A 22,363-nucleotide genomic window follows, 5' to 3' on the forward strand; every position below is an offset into this window, starting at 1 on the left:
TGGCCCTGAATGTATCCAGCAGCACCGTGGTGCCTCCTCCTCCCAGCCCACACCTGACCTTCCACAGCAGAGGCTGGGGGAATAAAACAATAACCTGGAGCTAGGAAAGCCACAAATGCATTCTGAAAGCCTCGGCGCTGCACTTTCACACAAAAATGCCAAAATGTCACAATCTTCAAACTTTTGTGGCCGCCACACGCCATCACTGGAGTTTGCGCCCAGTGTGCTGAAGGTCACTTGCAACTTCCAAACTGGATTTTCAAAATAAGGGAAGACTTTTATAATTAGGAGGCTGGTGTGATAATTGAGCTGGAAGAACAGAATTTGACTCAAAAATGAATGAAAGATGCATCTGTTCTGACCGGGCTGTCATTGAGCACTGTGCATCTTAGAGTAATCTCCCTTTGAGGACTTGTCAGTGACTTTAGAACAGAAAGCGGGAATGAGAGGGAGTTTATTTCTGATCCATAATCCTGCAATAAAATTTAAAAAGAAAATCCCGAATCTCAGTGGACAAACAAGGAGAAGGAGGAGAAGGAGTTGTGTAACGGAGGACGGAGTGAAGAATTTGTGTTTCGGTGTCCGCAGCACCACATCAGTGTATTCTTATAGCCCGGAGTTGGTGGTGAGTTTGCAGCAGGGTGGCATATCGTGCGTATGGAGCGAGGATAACCATATTCAAGTCCCTCATGCTGCTGCTGCTGCTGAGGTGCCCTTGAGCCAAAATCCCAACTGGGCTGACCCCTGACCCCGCCCCTGCGGGTGGCGAGAGAGAACACACTCACCCTGCAGTGTGGTGGAAAAAAAAAAAAAAAAAGTAAAATAAAAAAAAAAAAGTGCGAGGAAGAAGTCCAAATGTAAGGAAAGATTTTAAAAAAGCAGCGGGTGAATAAAGGGGTGTGCGCTGGTTGGTGTCGCTGGTGATGTCACACCTCCCAGGCAACCACGATTGGACCCTAATTAGAAAGCTCGGCAGCAAATAGATAGGCGTCCTGCATGATTGAATCCAAAGTGGCTGATGCCAAAAATTTCTGCAGAGGCGCGGAGAAAAAAAGAAAAAGAAAAAAAAAGAGAAGAAACTGTCAGAGAGGAGCAGAGGAGACGGGGCGCCGGGTATCAGTGCTGCTGAGAGCTGCCACGCTGCGCTGCTAACAGTCCTCACCGCGAGCTGGAGGCGAGCTGGAGTTTTCAGAGGTGATATAGGAACAGCAAGACGCGCTCCCCCTGGTTTGGGGGGATAGGAGGGGGGAAAAAGAGAGAGAGAGAGAGAGAGAGGGAGAGCCGAAAATATAGTCCCGAGTCTACGTCAAAGCCGGAGGACGCTGCGTTTATCAGAGAGCAACGGAGGCTGAAGCGAGACAAGTACAAAGGAGAGTCGAGCCGCCGAGTCCAAGTTATTCCTGCGCTGCGCTCCGGAGGCTGCGCTGATGGCATCCGTACTTGGAAACAGCAGCCGCGCGTCGGGGGCTCAGAGCGGCCAGGTCAAATGCAAGCTGAAGCGGAGACGGAGGAGGCGGTCGAAGAGAAAAGGTACAACTTTACAACACTTCTTTTTTTTTTTTTTTTTTTACCCCCTTCCTTTTCCTCGTGTCTCCCTCTTTGCAGCGCGAGCAGAGGTCGTGCGCACCTTGGCGGGGGCATCAGAGCGCGCGGCAGCAGCAGCAGCGGCAGCGGTCCGACCCCCGCGCGCTGCCTTTACCCGCCTCGTGCTCAGCACGCGCCGCGGCCGCTTCACTTCACTTCCTTATTTTTAACGTCTAGAACCTGGAGGAACGGTTCCTGTTCGGAGGTACCGCCGGCTCGAAATGACGCATTGTCTTTGAAAGTTTAGTTGCTGCCGCGTTTTTTGTCCGTGTCGACGAGGACGGGGAGGCAAAACCAACCGAGTCGTTTCGCTTTGAAACAAGTTTGAACGCTGGGGAAATCCGCTTTGTTTCTCTGATTATTTTGATGCATCGGCGGGGGAAAAAGGAGGCGACGTTTCCACAGGAGCCCCATTTAACTTCTCACTCTGAAAAACAGCAGATCTCCTCCCTCAATTGAATCGGGTTACCAACTTCGGTTTGTATCCTTTGGCTTCGTATTTAAACCGACGACACGTTCGCTGCAGTGAATCTGTCCGATGTGTACAAAAGAAACCCGGTTGAATGTCACCGCTGTGCTCTGTAGCATACCAACATCCCGGGATGCAGTCTGTCCTTATCATTTCAGTTTATTTTATATTTCCTTTTTTCCTCCCAGTTGTCGCATATAAACTATTTTTGCCTCATTAGAGTTGTGGGCTTCAACGCTCTGCTGGGCTTAAATTCAGCTTCACCAAACACTACAAAAAAAAAAAACTCTAAAGTTTGAGAAGCACTTCTGGGCCTTCAGCAGGGGAGAGGAGAAGGAGAGGAAAAAATGTCCTCAGTTGTTTAAGATAAAGTTAAAGCCGCTGGTTTCATGTGTGGTGTTAACATTTCTTTCACCGAGTCGACGTGTTTCTTCGTGAAGGTGTGTGTGTGTGTGTGAAACCCTCGACATACCGCACAAAAGCTAATTAAATCTGTCATCAACATGGAAAAGCATGCTGATTTCCCTGCCACTGAAACACCACAGCAACAGTGCAACATTTTCTCTGTAGCTGTGGCCTAGATAGATGCTGACCAGAGCTCACGGTAAACAGATCCTCCAGTGTGTGTTTTTTTATTTTAGTTTTTGTTGTTTATTTATTTTTTATTTTTTTTCAGGCCCTGCAAACCTACACTTTCTCTGCCAACGACAGCCATATTTATGCCATTTATGCATTTACACAAAAAGAGGGAAAAAGGAGCACATTTGCAGCACTTTGACTGCTGCCACATTTCCATCTAACCACCCCTCACTTCGAGACGTTGTCTGTGTGTGTGTGTGTGTGTGTCTGTGTGTTTTTTGTCTGTTCCAAAAAAAAAAAATGCTCACAATTTCACTTCGTAATGTTGGTCGCTGTTGAAATTAATCATGCGGTTGCAGTGGGGTTTTTTAACTTCATTTTGTCTTGCAGTGGGGGGAAAAAAAAACAGAAAATAAAAAATGGGCAAATGACATTTAAGAGAAAAATAAATAAATAAAAGATTAAGAAAGGAGTTGTTTCGATATGTCAGTGAAAGCTCCGACACTTAAAGGGCTTAACTGCCTCTTAAGAGATCCTCCCTGATTTAGCCTCCTTGATTATTTCCTAAGGTATTTTTTGGGCTAATTAACACTAAGTCACCCAAACTGAGGCATCAAACGCGTACTTGCTCAGGCACAGGCCACAAACACTCCCAGAAATCAGCTTTTTTTTTTCTTTCCCAATTTCACATTTTCTGCCTCCTCCAGAAGAGAGAGAGAGAGAGAGAAAAAAGCAGGCAGGGAGGCTCTAAATGAAACGGCAATGACGTATTTATTTTATTTGGTATTTATTTCTGCGTGTAACAGATGATAACACGGCTGCTGGCGTTTGTTTCGTCCCAGAGATACTGACGTGCCACCCCGTTGCATTGTGGAATATGGATGAACGCTCGGAGCGTGTTGACGTATCCGACCGCAATTGAATGCATAACGAGCTTTCATAAACACTTTGCACTTGTCATCAAACTACAAACAGACAACTGCACCTCATTTCCATAACCTCTTGGTTTTTAATAGCCCAAGTAATTGAGACAAGGGAGACAATACATAAAATATAGTGCTGAGGCAAATGTATTTACATAATGGAAAACGACAGAATTGGTTCCACAACATTAAGCATTGCATATGAGTGCCACACAAACGCGCCGCACATTAGCTGACAGGCCTTTCGCAGCGTGTTTCCGAATGGCTAATTTATCAGCGCTTGCTGATTCATTCTGATAACACGGGACATTAGGGGCCAGTTCAGGGACCGCTTGTAAATGAACTGTGTCTCTGGGAAGTGCTGATGGCCGCTGACTCCCACCAGAGCTGCAGGAGGTGGGCTCACTGCACTCCAGCAGCTGGAACACTCAGTTAGATCCGTCCTTTCCTGTGTTTTCAGTGTATTTCTCCCTTTTTTTTTTTTTCTTTGGTCGGGCGTGGATGGATTCCAGTAGCTCTCGGAAATCCAGAATTTGTTTCTTAAGCTGTCAAAATAAGAGCACTGTTTGTGATTGAAGGATTTTTTTTTTCTCACTTGAATCTTCAAATTACACAAAGCCAGATTGATCTTTCTTTTAAATTTTTTTTTTTTTTATCATTATTATCCTTCGACATCAAATGCCAAGTGATTATCATCTTGAGATTTCGCACAATTATTTTTATTGACCTCGAGGCATAGAAGTCACAGAGGGATTATTGCTTGGCATTTGGGTGTTAATCCCTTTGAAAGGGCTGCAGATTATTCATAGATGGACTCGCTAAAACCTGTGTGTGTGTGTGTGTGTGTACTCAAAAGATCTTAAGCAGATTCTACCCCTACAACTTAATTGTTTTCCCACCAAACTCCTCTTTGCAATTGTTCATTTCTTTCTTTCTTTCTTTCTTTCTTTCTTTCTTTCTTTCTTTCTTTCTTTTTTTTTTTCCTGGGGCCGGCTGTGAGAGTGCAAAACAAATAACTTGGGGGATGAAAGATTAAAGATTCATTTGCTCACGTCTCTCGTCTGTGCTCGGAGTTTCCTGGAAATCGCACGCTTCTTTTTCCTCAAATTCATCATCTGTGTTTTAAGCCCTCTCTGCCTGCCGCTCAACTTGCACTTGGCCAGCCGCCGCCTCCTCGTGTTGTTCAGGTTGCGGCGCTCCTGTCAGCCCTGCGTCGTACCTGCACGCGCCTCGCTCTGCGTTGGCTGGCCCTCCCTTTAAGCACAGTGTTTGACCAGTGTCATGGCTCCCAGGGGGATTCACGAACAATGCTGGGTGTCTGTCTCTTAATTAATCGCAGCCTCTGTGATTTACGGCGATGTCCCCCTCAGGGATGTGACGAATAAAATCCTTTTTCGGAAGTTTGTGACAGTCCAGTGATGCGCACGTCCGCCGCCTGTAAATCATCGGCATAGCATAATCTTTTTCCCTCTCTCCGACCATAAACTGCTCATACGTACAACATATTCCCTGCCTTTTATCCACAATGTGTTTTTTTTTTTTTTACGAACAAAAAATAAGCACAGCCGAGATTTATAGACCGACATTATTTTTTTTACAACCACACTTATCACCCTGTACTCTCGGCGTACAGTATATCAGCGCATCATCGAGAGCGCTGAGGGGGAAATGTGGAAAACACATAACATAATTTATGTAGCAATTACTGTTTATGCTCTCTCGCGCGGCAGGCAGAGGGGTCGAGTGTGGACTGTCGGGTGATGATGAAAGTTGTGGCAAAGGCAAGAGGGGAGGTGAGCGGGGCAGGGCCGGGGACGAGGGTCGTCGCCTTCTCTCGCAGCCGAGGCTCCCCCCTTTTGTTAAAGAGGCGGGGGGGGGGCCACCAGCGGAGACATTAGCTGGGGCGGGCGAGACGACCGGTGTCCGGCCCCTCTCGATGCTCTCTGGGGGCCACTCCGACTGTCTGACGTGCAGACAACAGAGGGGAGGAGAGTGAGAGGAAACTGAAGTGTCATCCACTTCCCTCTTAAGGGGTCACGATGGTGATACAGGCTTGCATGGAGGTGAGGGCAAAGGTCAGGATGGAGGGCTGAGGCCGAGGAACACAGAACCTCCTTTAGGATTTTAACAAATCAAAAAAAAATCTGTGTTTGTTCAACCTGACAGGTGTGTTTCTGCATAAAGTATACTTTTTTTTGATGATGGGCAGATATGATTCTATCAGAGTATTCATTTTATTTTTCAGAGTATTTTTCTTTTGGCCTTAAGACGAGCATGAAATGTAAAGTGGCTCAATCACAGTTGTGTTTGCAGTACTTGAAAACTACTGTGCTGTAGAAAATAAGTAGTTATTTTCATATTGTCACCTCTACCTCCCTCTCTGTCGGGCAAACTGTCCCTGTGCTTTGCCAGTTTTTGTGAATGTACAAATCCAATTATTATTATTATTATTATTTTTTTTTTTTTTTCAATTCCCAATAGCAGAATGATATATTTTTAGGGTTTTACGTGTCAGTTTGAAAAAAGCAGGAATAACATGCAGGAAAGGTTCTCAGCCAGAATGGTGCTGAGGGCATTGGTGGTCACATGGTATCACAGAAGGTCGTCCCCGAAGAAAAAATGCTTTTAAATGATAATTTGGTTTGAGGAAGTTTTTGTGTTGAAATATGAAAGCGATCACGGCTGACAAACGTTGCTACATCAGCATTGAAACTTAAAAGTGTGTCTTCGGATCCAATTTTTAAGTCGCTATTTTGGTCTGAGAAATTGTAATAAAATCGCACTTCAGAGGTGTTTTATGCAAGAACAGAATTAAAAAGAAAAAAAAAAATATCAGTCTCTGCTGTTTGCAGCACAGGTACTCCATGGTGTCTGTTAGAGCTGTGACAATGGCATCAGTAAGTGTTAGTAATAAGAGATGTAAAAGCAGTCAAGGATCTGGTCAGTGACAGATAATGCTCCACCGAGATCCCATTGAGAAATAGTCAAAATGGTCACACTCCAGCTACAGTGGTGTAAATCGTCCAGGTATTGTGTTGCTGTTCATTCATGGCGGTGCAGCTGTGACGTGCAGCTCAGATGGAAATGTTCATTCATTCTGCAGAGTATTTTTATCCAGCCTGTTTAGTGATATCAGTGTTTTCTGTGCTTGTGCTTGGTGGAGGAAAAAAAAAACCTTAACAGTACTTGCAAACCTGCACACATGCAACTGTAATGGTACAGTACATCCTCTGCCATGGCCTAGATTTACATTCAGCACATCCATTCATTAGTACAGTCCTAGCGCTGCGAGACACAGATAGGACTGTCGAAATGTAGGTTTATTCACAGCATGGGTGTGTGTTGTGTTCCTGGTTGTGGATCACCAGTGCTGGTTTCCATGTTGGGACAGCCCAATGTCACTCTGCCTGTGTGCTGTTGGAGGGAAACGGAGATGTGTTTCGCAGATGCACCGCTCTAGTTTCAGCCCCGAAACACTTCTGTCACATTTGTTTGTGTTTGCGCTGATAACCGCATTAGAGAGCCGCGACGAAAAACACCGCTGGCATTTATGAGGTTAATGAAGGTCAGTGCCGATGGAAACGGTGCGGCGCTCCTCTGTGTGCGCATGCATGGCTTTGTGAATTTACAGGCACTTCCTGATTAAGGGTAGCGACGGCAGGAGTCGGCGGTTTAGGACACGGCGTCCTCTAAACTGACTGAGCGTTTAGCTGAGGGAAAAAAAAAAGGTTATTACTACTGACTGTAGTCTCTCGAGGACGGCTGATAAAATGACCAAGGAAAAGGAATAGCACAACTTTAGCACATTAGCATAATTAGTAATTATCTCGTAATAGTCCCTCTTGGCTTTTTTTTTTTTTGGGAGCTCGGCAGTGAGAAATTGTACTTAAAGTTCAGGCGTGGAAAACAAATTTGGTGCCAAAGTGTCTCAATAACGCGTACATACACACACACACACACACACACACACACACACACACACACACACACACACACACATCCTTTGGGGAGAAAATGAATCATGAGGAATCAAAAAAGCACAGATGCAGTTTTAAAAAAAAAAAAATCAGAAGGTGACACTTAAGTTAATTAGTCTGTTGTTTGATGACTCCCACAGTTGGAGAGATAAGCGTATTACTCACATCGCAAATAACTTGTTGCACTTGTTGCTATGACGACAAAACACCGAAAATTTAATTGAGTTAGTCATGTGTTGCACGCCATCAGTCTGTCCACAACAGCTTCTGAAACAGTAACTACTCTCAGGGAGACATCTGAGAGCTGTTTCACAGCAATATAGTTTACCAGCGCTAATATATGTGCTGCTGCAATGCTGCAGCTTGAATCAGAAGGTGTGTGTTAATTTGTCTGAATGCGTGTGTGAGTGTGTATTAGAATAGATTTGTGTGTGTGTGTGTGTTCATTTTCCCTGTGTGGGTTATTTGTACAGTACGAGCTGGTGCGCTGCCGTTCGCAGCGAACTGTCAGTCCTCATAAACTGAGATGTAGCGCAGCAAGTCAGCAGCATTATCGCTTGCTGTCAGTGTTTGTGAGTCTGCAGTCCACTAGACAACGCAACATGAGAGAGTTGACGGCGTAAAAGAAAGGGAGCGAGACTGCCTAGTAGCGACTGTCAGGAGATTCTGAGGTGGCGCCGGATGTGAGGAACAAAGTCGAGTCAAGGCGCGGCCCTTTCACTGCCGTTTGAGTCACGGCGCTGGGGAGTATATAACTCGGCGCTGCACATGTCATGTCAGGTGTTCAGTGAACGCATCACAGCAGTTTTAACATGAAGGGTCTCTGATGTTTTCGGAGCAGAAACTTCAACTGCTTCATGATCTCTTTATCCAGGTGCTGGCTCTTATTTTGGAACAGCGCTACAACTTGCAACTATTTTCTTTTATAGATTTAATCGGATATTTCTGTTCAATCCTTTAATAACTCGCTCTGTCAAGTGTCAAAGTACTGCCATCACAATTCCATAGAGTGCAAGCTGATGTCTATACATGTCTGTTTAGTCTGGCCAGCAGCTCAGTATTGGAGAAGTGACTGAAGTAATTTATTAAAAATATGTATTTATTTTGCTTTGAACAGGTTCACGTTTAGGGAAAAGCAATGTCCTCTTGGAGTCCCTCATCGTATAACTGCCCACATTGTTAGTGGCTCAATTAATTAGTAGTTATTTAAAAAAAAAGATGAATACTGCTTAAAATGTATAAAGCTATGTAAATCTGCACTGTTACTGCACTAATCCTACTTCAAAATCACCTTCTGTTTCCTTGATGGAGACTTAATGATAAGTAATGCATCGCCTTTATTTTTTTGATCAATTCTAGCCTCTTTTTGGTAAAAAGTGAACTACAAATAAAGCCATACTGTAGATGAAGTTGTTTCTGTTGTCCAGGGGAAATGTGAAGAGCTTCTCTCAACCCCGAGTCGTGCCTGCAGGCTTCCTCTCAGGCCGCAAGAGGTTCCACTGAGAAGGTCGGCAGGCTTTACGTAGACCGAGAGTCCAAACTCAGGGCAAAAAGAAGTCAGAGAATCGCAAAACAAAGATAAAGATAATTGCCTTATGTGTGAAGGCGAGACTAGTTTTTGTGTATTTGAGTGTGAAAATCGAAATGAAACCACAAAGTACAGAAATAGTTAAATGAACAGAAATCCAGGCCCGTGCCTGGTTGTGCATCCTGACAGCCCCAAACAAAAGCGGAATCGTCCGGAATAGGTTTCATCTGCGCATTTCAGAAAATCAGCTTGTTGATTGCAGGCAGCTGATTTTTTTTTTTTTCCTTTCTTTTTTTTTTTTTTCTTCTTTCTTTGCTGTTTTAGCATGCTGTCCAGACAAGCTCTCACATCTAATCTGAAGTCCTGCCAATAGTGTGGAATCGCCCCACACATCGTGGTGGCAAAACATTTCTCCAGTTTATGATCCTAATTAGCTCTAACTGTGCCATCATCCCTGAGTCATCATGCCTGGAGAGAGGCCAGATCATTTGACGGTCCGCAGTTTCACACTTTCTTCGTCCCTCTTCGCGCTCTCTTCTTCTCTTTTTCCACTCTCCTCTTTCGCTTTCCTCTCTCTCTCTCTCACTCTCACGCGCCTTCTCTGTGTCTCGTTTTCGGCGGCGCACACACACACACACACTCTTATTGTTGTCCTCCGGCTTGCTCGTGTGTATTCGCAGCACGCTAGCTGCTACTGTGAAAAGGGACATATTTCATAAGCAGAAAATAGCTAAGGAGGGTGTTGGAGTCTTGTGCGCTTAAGAAGCGTTTTTTTTTTCTTTGCTGTTTCATAAACTCGGTTGAAAATACAGAGAGTCAGGCGTTAAATACGCTTAGCTGCCATTTGGGCGGCTTTTAGAATTAAAAGTTACAAACAGGTAAACACCCACCCCCCGCGACAGCATCCGATCGTCCGGCAGGCTCTGCAGTGTTGATCCTCAGCGACAGATGTCATGGCGGAGACACATGACGGCACAGCTGCCTCTTCCGCTGTGCTGACACAGCAAAGTTAACACCGATACCCCGCCTCATACAGAATAATGAAATTGGATGAAGCAGCTTAACCGCGCCGTCCCTTCTCTCACCATCGGACTGGGTGCCTATTTGAGATAACGTTAATGAAGGGGACTTTGGCCAAGAATAGACACGTCTTATTGCCGACGGGGAGAGGGGGGTGGGGCGCCGACAGCATTTATTTCCATTAATAAGATGGAGTATTTTACAAGAGGGGCCCCTCCTGAGGGCTCTCTCCGGAGGTCGCGGAGAATCCTACACCTTAAACGGGCTGCGAGCGAGCTCATTTCACCGAGTGGTGCTCGTGGAGACGCACTGCAGCGCGTCTCTTCCCCAAAGAAACTTGTCTTAACCTTGACGTGGCTCGGCACAACTGGCTGAAGTGGGCACTCAATCACCATAATCACTGCCGTCCATCCTTGATATATCTTTTTTTAGCTCATTAATATAATCCTGAGCAGCTGGAGAAGCGGCTCCTCCGGCAGCACTGTAGTATGTTTTCGTTTTTTGTTTTTTTTTTTTTCCTTGGAAGACAGTAGCCTGAGTTGGCTTCTACTACCAAAATTCACACACTTGTACAACAGAAAGGGCTGTTAGGATGAGGACTGATATATTTGGTCAACACAACACCAGCTCTAATAAGAATATGGGCTCCAGTGCAAGCTTTCCTTAATCTGATAACGACAGAGCCGCTAATGTTAGCATACATTATAATCCAGTAATCCAGGAAAAATATAAATGTCACTCAGGGGATGGACAAGTCATGAATGTTTTTTTTTAACTCGACCCCAAAACTGTAGTGAGTTGTAGTCTTGGAGGTAACGCTGTGTTACTTCACCACTATAGGTAGTAGCCCTAAAATCGCTAACGTTTACAGTTCACACTGGAGCAGATGAACACTGTTTCATCCATTTCTTACCATTTTTATCTCGTGTTTTTGGTTCGTGAAGGGCTGAAAATTAAGACACAATCCTACGAACTCTTTACAAACATTCCTACTAAAATCTCTTTGCCCAGCGGTTCGGCATGTTGAAAAAAAGTTTGACTTGACTTGTTTTTGCCAAGTAGTGACCTGCCTATCACAGTTCGGAGGAGTGGTTCAGCAGATGCTCACTCACGCCCTTATCTGTTTGGTTGTAATGAAGAAATGTATTCAAGGATGAAAACATTGTATGATCGGTGTGAGGCACTATGGGCAACGGTGCATTATCTTTGTGTGGCAGAGCGCTCCGTGTCATGAGCTCACTTCCTGTGCTTGTAAACAGAATGTGATATTTTCGCCTCGCCCTGTACGAGGGGTTGAGAGCAGTCTCAATATCTGATGGAGAACGAGTCGTAGTAAATGTTAAATAAACGTTTCATCCGGTGCCCATTAGATCCATGTGGCTGATGGAACTGCTTAATGGCAGATTAGCGCATTGATAATGATGAGCGCACACATGTGAGCTTCCTGGCTGCTTCATTATTCTGTTCACACACCAGCGTTAAATAACAGTTTTTCCCCGTCTTCGCCCTACAGTAAATCCGCTCTCATCCATCGATTCAAGCATCCTTTAGGGGCTCCTTCTAGGAGAGACCGACAGGCTTATCTTGCAAATCCTTTAAAAGGTATTTTTAAAAAAAAAAAAAATCTTTGCCTGCATTAACTCTGTCTAATGTTGTGCGTATCGCCACTCAGCCAGCCGGCGATGGGTGAGCTGAAGTTTTTTTTTTTTTTTTTTTTTAATATATACCTCTGGGCTGATCTGCGTGATCCTGTTTCCCCAAGTTTCTTAACAGTCACACGGCATGGTGTTTATTTTTCCTCCCTCGCCGCCCTGATTTTGATTTGTACAGCTTGAAGTGGTGGAGCGTAATAGATGTGTTTGCATTTGCCGAAAAACTGAGAGTTCCAATTGCTCATCCATAGCCTTTGATAGCTCAGGGTGTATTTGGCTTCGCCCAGATAAGGCCTGAGTATACATTGAGTCGGATTCAGTTGAATTGTTTGTACACACATGGTGCTCTGGCACTGGTCTGCTTGGATGGGCTTTGGCATGATGGAGAATTCCATCCCCAATCCACCCCCACACCCCCACACCCTACCCCTCCCGTACTGACAATCCCACAGTGGTGCTTTGGGGCCGATGCTGTCGGTGAAGGGTGAAGGGTGCGTGGGGCCCGAGGCTACGAGTGTTGCCTTGCGTAAAGGACAAAGAGAAGGATGTCTCTGGGTTGAGTCCCTGAAATGCTGGCACAGATGAACCTGCGTAATCATCATTCCAAATTTAGGCACAAGGTATATTGTGTAAGTCTCAGTAAGAGGTATGCCTCCAGTTATACCAGTTTCAGTGTTCGGTGTGGAGGAGTCTTTCAAACGGCTTTGCTTCTGTTCGCACTGCACGTCTTCCATTTCTCTGATTTATGACGACAGACGCGACAACCCCAAAGCTTCAAATGTCAGATATCTGCTAGGGATGTAAACAAATTTGATGAAATTATTTAGACATGAGCAGGTAATGTGAGCTGAACTGTACAAAAATGAAACAAACATGCAAAAATTGGTGTCTAAAAACACAAAAGGTGGTAGTGTTACTAATACTTCCAAGTACTAATGCTAACACTTGGCACCTTTCATGACTTGATAGAGCTAAAAGAGAGTGAATGTATGACTTCAGAAAGATCAGAAACGTGACTCCCGAGTGGATGATGTGTTTGTAAGTTCAGTATATATTAACTTATGGGAGGAAATATGTCAGCGTTGTGTTCACAGCTCGTCTCTGCTGCCCCCAAGTGGCAAGAAAAAATATGTTATTGCAGGTTTAACACTTAGACAGCATTTATTCAGACCTACTAACTGACTAAAAACTAATGTGCAGCTTAAGATTAACTTGGCGTCCGATGCAGTTGATGGCGATGCAGAAATAGAGCGATCGGGAGGATGTCTTAGCATCTTCGCATAACATTTACTGTCAACAAAACAGAGGGAAACATATCTTGAAGTTGAGCTCATCATCCGTCTACTGTTCCACACGTACGGCGCAGCAGGGCTCTCCCAGCGGAACAACAGCTCGGCGCTCTGAGCTCAACTCCAACTCGTGCTGCAGTAAACTCGGCGCGGCCCCGACGGTTTGCGGCGGCAGGGGAGAGTGGCAACTGGGTTTAATGATAATAGCCCTGACGATAGCAATGATAATCCTCCTGCTATTCCTGCTGACTGCAGAGAGCCCGCGCTTTTGTTCTCCGCTCCCCCTATTAGTGTGATGGAGGTTCATTTTAATTTGAAAGGACCATCAGCTGGATAAGGAGAGAAGTGCTCGCCTGCGTACGTGTGCTGACTTGTGTGGAAGAGAAATCAAGCATGGAGAGAGAAGGCTGCAGGCACGTGCATGTGTACACACACACACACACACACACACACACACACACACACACACACAGTGTCTGGTCTGTGCTTGCAAACAAAGACACAACAATAGAGAAGTGCCCGCAGGTCAGTGTGGTGACCTCACTGGGCTGCAGGTGCTATTATCTTCTTGGCACCTGTTCCAGGAGAGTTTCCTCCAACTGTCAGCCACAGCTGAGGCTTGAAACACCAAGATGGCAGACAAAGAGGTCTTAAGTTGCTGTTTGTTTTGGGAAGATGAGGTGAGGTGTAGCAGAAACCGCACATCTGTTCAGCTTTAAACAACTCACCAGGTTGGGTAGCTTGTGAAATGAACACGTGAGATTGTCATGTGTTTCTTTTGTCCAACATCTTGTATAGTTTTATCACAGAACTCATATCTCCTGGTGGGGGAGATTGGTATGCAGAGGTGGTTAGCAACGCTACCCTACCCTGCTCTTTTTAATTACTGCACGCAAGCATATGATGTGATCAATCACCTCAACGATAAATCTGGCCACTTTAACAATTTAGTTACAAGGTAATGCTTTCGATAATGGCAGCACTCAATGCATCTGTGCTGCTCGATGTAGCTTAATATCAAGTGGAATGAAATGGAGTTATTTGGGCGCTGTGCCTGCTTCTGTTGCACTGCATCGCATTTTGCTGCAATCTACACAACAACTTTTCGACCTCAACCACAAGGAAAAATTTTTTTTGCTGTATTTCAGGATTTTTTTCAAATGTTTAGTGTTTCCCAGGTTTGTGTAACAATTTGTCAACAACAATGTAAGGTTACATGCAAACTACAAGACATTAGTCGTCAAGACATTACGTTGCTTTTATGTGCCGAGTTTTGTTCGTAGTAACAGCATTTTCTGCCATTTGGAAGCTGGAGATTGAACAAGCGATGCGCACAACCCAGAACAGCAACGGCACGCCAAGCTAACGCAACGTGAACCACAGACAATAACACCTGGTTATAACATGCTTCCAGCTAAACCACTGTCAAAATGGGTTGTATTACGATAAATAACTTACAAGTTGACTTCTACCTGCATCCTCCCCGGTCTCTGTTGTGATATCTGTAGAGGCTGCTGAGCCTGCTCTGGTTCTGGTACCAGGTCTGTCCCAGAAAACTGAAAACCAGACCCCCCCAGAGTGGCTGAGAGGAGAATACCGTCCACCCTATTGCGAGCCGCTGTAACTTTGAAAAGATTTTGAAGCTGCTATTTTAAGTTACGTAATGTTGATTTCAATAATTTTACATATAGACTGTGTTTCTGGAGCCTCTTTGAGCGCCACGATAAATACTGTATGAGAGGCATTTTAACCCTGACTATACTGTGTATCTATGCTAAACAGTTGGTGAGATGAGACTGTTGAAACCACAGTGAATGCAGACCTCAGCAAGGTGAAAGAATTTAATGAAGTTCACACATTTTGTTTCAGTCTGAGCTGCTCGTGAGACTGTGTATATCATTTTGATTCCCGTCATCTTTATCAAGAACACAGCTGTGTACTGCAGGAATATGTTAAGCGCTCTGTGTGCTGTACCCTCCGTGAAACTCTTAAGTTTGTCCTCGCTGAGACAGATATCTGTTCATAGTTGACCCTGAGTTTGTACTAGCTCCCTGTGGCACAGTTGGAGTTTGTACAGCGCTGGACTGGTGCTGAATGGGCAGACAGTATAAACAAGGCTCAGCCCTGGCTCTCTCTGTGTGGGTAGTTTGTCATAGCTGTGACTTCAGGGCTATCTAAATAGCAGCAAGCGGGCGCGTTCATCATCACATTCATCCTTACCAGGGTGAGAGATGGATGCCCTACCAGTCCACCAGGTCATGAGTTATCACCCACCAGGGGCCGCCGGTTCATGCAAAGGTCAAAGGACTATTTGTCTTCGGGCAAGTATGCCTGTCTGTCGGAGGCTTATGCCGCTACAGACACACTCACACGCATACGCCCACTCAACAGCCACAGTGACTGACTTGAGGACTCAATTTCAGCATGCAAGTATAATGTTGCTTCATTTTTCATACTACCATGCTTTATTTTTGATGTCATGTCATCCATGTCCACGCATCTGGTAGTTGTGAAGCAGTTTTTTTTTTTCCACTTAATGAACTTGCCGCATCAACCTGTACACTGATCCAAATTTGAAATAGGATTTTTTTTTTTTTTTTTTACCATAAAACTCTATTCAACCGTAAGTTTATGCTTTCTTGCTGAGAGTTGGGTGAGAAGTTCAATGGTGTTTACATGTGTAGATTTTAATAGTTCTAACAAGATCAAATCTTCAATTTTGTTTTTGAAGTCACTGACCACCCTTTAAACTAGTTGCATGTGACCCACAGTAAGACATGTGCAAGTTGCGTGTCTGAATTACACTACGCTAATTAGGCTAAATGCTACAGTTACGATGTTATTGAGTAAAGGTTAAAGTTGGAGGTAGCGATAATTAGAATTAGGTGAGAAGATTGATGCCAGCCTAGTAAGTGTTTTACAGCCAAGGGTTACTTGCCAGTTAGCTTAATCTAGCATTAAAGCAAAAACAGGAGAAAAGCTAGACAAGATATAAAGAAGTTGCTGTTTCTAGCCAGAAAACACTTTAGCATTTACAGTTATCTCCTATAAAACTGCAACTTGTTCAACGTTTTTATACAGTTTTTTGGACATACTGAGCAAAAGAGGCATTGATAACTGAGCATTAGAGGTAATAACTTCCAAGCCTTCTTGGCTCTAGCCATGCATCACCTGGACAGACGGAGTGGTATAAATCCTTTCATCTAACTGTCTATAATGAATGAAATAAATGTATTCAATAACTCGTTGTGTTGTCATTTTAACAATTTAAAAAAATGAAAAGATCAGTGTGTCGTTTCAACCGTATGAGACTGTTGAGTTTTAACTATCAAAATGTGATTGCCTGATGCTGAAAACACGAGAGTGCAGAGCGGCAATGTGTAATAGGGAGACCGACACAGTGTTTTACAATGACAAAACCAAATGCAGTGATGAAAACATGAATCCCAGGTAAAACGAGCAAAACATTACCACATAAACAGATTAGCTTTTACCATCACCCACAGACCTCCTGGCTGTGAGTTGGAGCACCGTTATGTAATGAGTCACAGGGCATATGGATCGGCTCTTTGTTCAAACCAGAGAAAGCATTATCATTAGTCTGGCTACAGTAAAGAGCCAGCCAACCCTGAATGGAGAATAGATTCATTGTCTTTCATTTCCACTCATTAGGTTCCTATAATGAAGACTGGTTTGCTCCTAGCAAGAATTTACCTTCTTAACAGGCAACTCTTTACTCAGCCACCAACATCACCTGTTCAGATAAGATAAAATAACATGAAACTTTAATGATCCCTGTGGGGGAATTCGGGGTGTTGCAGCTGCAGCTTGTAATAATGGGAGCTGAAGAAAAATGGGATTATCATATGAATAAAGCAGAGTGGGAGAATATTAAATGAGACCAGACCAGCAATTTCAACATTAAACAGGCATGGATAAATAAAAAGGCAAAACATTGTTAATTATTAGATTACCACGGTAAGCAACACCTGGAGACCATGAAAAAACAAAGAAAAAGAAATGTGCTGTGTTTGCTATGGTAAGATTTAGTACAAAATATAACTCATACTACGAGATACTCATACTATGAGATACTCATACTATATATGGCAGAAGTATTGTAGATTAATAAAAAAAACTAATTTGGTAAAACTTTATTGAGATGTGTATATATAAATAATTCATTATTATAACACACACAATTATATACATGCTAATTTGTGTCTTTGTAAACATTTATAACTTCCTATCAAACTTTCCAAATTTACACTTGCATCAGAAAATGTTCATCATAATGCATCATGTTCTTAATAGGATGCACATTCACGTTGTGTAAATTGTCTCCACTGCACCCCTTTGACAAATGATTTCAGCCTGTCATCATTTTTTTTTAAAAAGAAAAAGCCCTATAGCTTGACTATTACAGCGGTTTAGCACTACTCGTATTTATATTTTTAAACTAGCTTAAACCTAAACCTAACCAGACTGGGACCATGCTAGGAGGTCGAGAGTGCTTGTCGCTCATATACTGCAACTATCATGTTGCTTTAGGAGCAGCAATTTATCATTCGTCGTTTTGGAAGCTGCTAGCAACCAACCTATGGAGTTGTTAACCATACAGTGGTGGTTGTGTAAACATTTTTCATGGGAACAAACAGTTAGCAACCATATTAGAACAACATTACTATGTATGCATTGATGTGTAAATCAGTTAGACTGAGGTATTTGGACCAATTTGACCAAGTTGTCCCCAGAACGGGCCACACGCGTCAACTTTTGCAGCCTTCTAGGTTTTAATTGGAAACCAAACAAACATTCCATATGTTTGATGGAGTTGTTAAAATGATCCTTTTCCAACACCTCAATCCCAGACAGTAATTAATAGTCACAAGAGTTGGACAAATATATATATATATATATATATATATATATATATATATATATATATATATATATATATATACTCTGCTTTTCTAAACATGTACAGATTCACAAACACAGCCTCTAAACAAACAAAAAAAAAATGTTGATGGAAAGCACAGTTCACAACAAACATCAAACATTTCAGTCCCGGGAAATAAACTGAAATAATCAGAGTTTTCTGTTGTCGTGGTCTCTATCCGCCCTTCATCAAAACGGCTCCAGCTTCCAGACCGAAGTCCTTCACACACCTGCTTGTCGTCCACCGGCTCCCTTGCCAAGACGATAATCTGATCCTTATTGGCTGCTCACTTGGCCAAACTGCAGTGATGCCCATTATCGTGCTCTAAGCAGGTGCTGAGACGTATCGCTCCTCGATCACAATGCAGATTTGCGGCGGGCGCACGTCGAGCAATCCATTTTTCAATTTGGTCTCCTGCCTGAGATAAATTAACAGATGTCGATTGATTTTCCTTCCTGTGCAACTGTGAGCCTTGTTTACACCTGACAGCCAGGGCGTTTTACCTGAGTGCCTGTTTGAGACAAACGCACATTATAATTAGCGCTTTTTTTTTAATTAGTCCGACAACTGGCAGGAGAGTTAGTAGGCAGTTACTTTGACATGTTTTACTTTTCTTACCTCTTTGTTAAGCTAATCAACAGATTGCTTGGTGAAAGACAAGGTGTAACGGATAGCATGCACAGCCACTTACGCACAGGTACATGCATACACACATATTTCTAAATGACATTCCACTGCCTTTCACTGTATGCCTTAATCACACTAATAACGGCACAGGAAAGACTTCATTGTCACTCATCATCCCCTGGAGTCGCAGACTCAGCTTGATGCCCCCCCAACCCCCCCCCCCCCCCCAGCATTTCCACAGCCATCTATGTTCACCAGCTGGTTATTATGGCTAAAAATACGCTTATAAAACTGGTGTAGCCTGGCACCATCGCACCCTAATGACGGGAGTCAAGTGGCGCGCGGCAGATATGCCCTCACATGCGCGCTGTCACAAGCCATTTAATTGAACTTGAGAAAATGGGAGCCGGCGTTGTTTTGCTCTAAGCCCTCCCTCCACCTCACAACACACACACACACACACACACACACACACACACACACACACACACACACACACACGCGCACACACGCACACTTCTCTTCTCCCCCTGTAAGTCGTTATGCACTAATATGCCATCTTTATTGCCATCATCTCAGTGATCATGATAGTTTTCACATGGTGATAATCTCATATTATCTCCCCTATGTTCCCTGTTCAGGCCTGTCGAGCTACATTCACAGCTACGTGTGGAAGGAAAACACCAACGTGTTATCTAATGTTAACGAGGGGTTTTGTTTTGATATGAGAACAAACATGGCAGCTTGGTTTCATATGCCTTTTAGTTATACAGTATATTATAGGAGTTTAAGACGCAAAAACAATTAATTGACTTGGAAGCACACAACACATCTGACATCAGATTTTTCGGGGAAATGTACAACATCACCTTGGTCTAACTCGACACCACCCACTTAAAACCAGTGAGAAAAGCAAAGGCAAAAACAGATAAATGCGATAAACTGTAGGTTAAAGGTGATCTAAAATATTCTGTGTGTGTTTCACTTTCAGGGTTCTTTTTACTTTCTTCTGTTTTACTTTTCTTTTGCAAAGGAATGTGTTGTTCTCAGTGGAGTTTTGATACCTTGGCCTGAGATAACCGCTGGTACTTTAAGTATTAGCGGGCATGCTCTGATCCGTCGGCTCATTATCAGCACTGATACTGACACTAAGTGCATTGGGTATTGGCGAGATGTGATGGATCCACGTTAGGTTAACTACAGTTTTAGTCCCCGACGAAAGAAAGTCCCACACTAGCAAAGTGAAGATACAGGACATTCAAATTAGTAACCAAGGCTTTTTTTGTGAATGTATATGAGTCAAACCTTCATGTAAAATCTTAATCACAACAAAAGAGGCACTTTTAAGATTTGCCGTATTTTCGTTTTCGGGTCAAACTCATTTTGAATGGGAGTGCTTGGGGCAAATTAGCGATAGCATCAAAATCGCTGTTTTTAAAACACTAAGCAGGCTCGACACAACATGAAACTTTGCTCGTACTATCACCAGGCTCTCTACACACAAACATGGGCAAAATCATTGTTTGCGTACACAGAGTTTACTAAAAAGAAAGTTCTGATACCAGTGCGTTCCCATGAATGTTGTGATCTGTTCCACCTTATCCAGAGGGGGAGGTCAGAGGTCAGTGCCAGCTACAGAACAACAGCCCCAGACCTGGTAGAGATTCAGTGTCTCTTTCAAGGACGTTTGCCAACGTGGAAGGGAGCTTGGATTTCTCTACTCTGTGGCAGACTGGCCAGAAAGCCCACAAATGTCCCATAAACCCCGAGCCATTGTCTTGGTAATCCCACCTGCTTTTCAACTGGTTAGCCATCCATGTCTGAGAGCATGTACCCTGCACCACTCTCTTGGTACCCTGGCGTGCTGCCCCTGCTTTGAGGGCTCCTGCAAAGAAGTGCAAAAAAAAAAATCTGGAGGGTGCAGCGGGTAGACAGGAGGAAAGTGGAGCAGGGGCACACATGGCGACAGTGTGGGGTGGAGGGGGGATGTAGTGGGACCGGATGATGGATGGAAAATTAGGGTGATTCCTAGGGAACTGTGCATGTCCGCGTTCCTGTGTAACAGACAGTGAGACAGAGGGGAGGAAATGAGCGCGTGGCAGTTTTACATGTGTTTCCACGAGTGTCTGACGGCCGAGACAGCCGGCAGCTCTGTTGTCACCCCCCCTACTTGGAGGTCGGCTATCGCACCAGAGGTTAAACTCAGCAAAGCACATGCAAACGATCCGGGGCAGGTGCGAGAGGAAAGCAGGTTGCAGGGCGGATGATTGAGCAGAGGAGGAGAAGAGGGGTTAAGCACCAGGTTGACGAGCTCTCCCAGTTTAGAGAGCGACAGTTTGATGGATGAAGACGAGGGGCTGGAGGAGAGGAACTGATGAGTGGGAGAGGCTCACAGGAGACTGAAAGGGTAGTATTTTGTTTTGTTATGTGTTTTTTTTTTTTTTTTTCCTAAGGCAGCGCCGATCCGCTCACCCTCTCAGCGTCCATGAAGGCAGCAGTCATGAGCGAGGGGAAGAGCATCCGCAGCCTATGTACTTCTCAAGGTCCATTGAGTGCAATTACACAGAACAATAGAGACAGCATGGTGCTAGCTGACTGTGCTAAACACTGCTCCTCTCTGACACCAGAGGAGGCAGAACGGCTGAGCCGGATCAAGACACGAAAACCTCTACCAGCTCCCTTTTGTTCTTCTCTGTTGTCTCTCCCGCACAAGTCGGCGAGGAAATGAGGAGGATGGCGAGATTACGTTTGGCTGATTTGAGGCCAATTGCCGGTTTCGCCGGAGCATCAGATGAGAGAGGAGGAGGGGATGTCAAAGCGATGTGAGTGTCAGTGTTTATTAGAGGGTTGGGAGGGCGATGGAGGGAGAGGACTAAAGCTTCTCCTCACTGGGTCGCAGCTTGAACATGACAGACACAATCTACCCCACATGCGCTCCGCCTGGCTGGTGGCCGGGGGCTCCAGAGTGGGTGTTCTGGGTCTCTGGCGATGCCTGCGGTCCCCCTTGTGAAAGCCTGCTGTGGCTGGTGTTGTGACAGTGTGTCAAAATTAAGACTCTGCCACAACTGTAACTGCTGTACATGCTGGAAACAACGCAGTGAGCTCAGTACAGTCTGCTGGTGTCTTGCCACTCTGTTGTCAATTGTATTTCGAGATGATACAACTTGTTACAGTGTCCAGAGCGTGTAGGTTTAACATAAGAAAATACAGATAAGTCACTGACACACTGACCCAAATTGTTACATTAAAAGTTGTATGGTGCCTAAGAAATGGCTGACGTGTGTGTTGGGTGCAGTCTCTTTCAATTTAGTACAGTGGTTCCCAACAGTTTGCCCCATGGCTCCTTAAAATGAAGGCATTTCCATGAGAGGCGCCTTATCTCATCTTGTGTGTATACATAAATGTGTTATGAGCTGTTCCAGTAGTCCTTCTCTGATTGTAACATTTGAATTATATCTACAGGCTTCAATGGGTAGCTCTGTAGTTGGTTCATTTTTCATATTCTCATTTTCTGGATTATCAGTGCAACACTTTGGCTGTGATCCTTACTTTATCAGTGATCTATCCCTAAAACACTATCTGATTAGTAACACATCGCAAGCGGGGGCCTATCAACACTGTATAATCTGACTAACTAGCTTTAAAATCCCATATCCTACCATGCAGTCACGTGATTGGTCTGTTTTGCTATCACACAAGACTTTATCATGATTATTATACCAGATTAGCTGATCGCGGTGTCTCATATTCCTTCTGCGACTTGGCCAAGAATC

The 22,363-nt window shown here is 44.2% G+C and overlaps 1 protein-coding gene across 2 annotated transcripts in view; it reads left to right on the forward strand.

Moving 5' to 3' along the window:
- Positions 1-201: 201 nt before the first annotated feature.
- Positions 202-22,363, forward strand: part of adarb2 (adenosine deaminase RNA specific B2 (inactive)) — a 173,266-nt gene continuing 151,104 nt past the window's right edge. For both annotated transcript variants that reach the window (XM_037079924.1, XM_037079926.1), the window contains exon 1: positions 202-1,530. In XM_037079924.1, the coding sequence (XP_036935819.1) occupies positions 1,428-1,530 (103 nt within the window). In that variant the 5' untranslated portion in view covers positions 202-1,427. The remainder of the gene's footprint in view (positions 1,531-22,363) is intronic.

This window comes from Acanthopagrus latus, chromosome 19 (assembly GCF_904848185.1).
Source record: "Acanthopagrus latus isolate v.2019 chromosome 19, fAcaLat1.1, whole genome shotgun sequence".
Taxonomy (NCBI): domain Eukaryota; kingdom Metazoa; phylum Chordata; class Actinopteri; order Spariformes; family Sparidae; genus Acanthopagrus; species Acanthopagrus latus.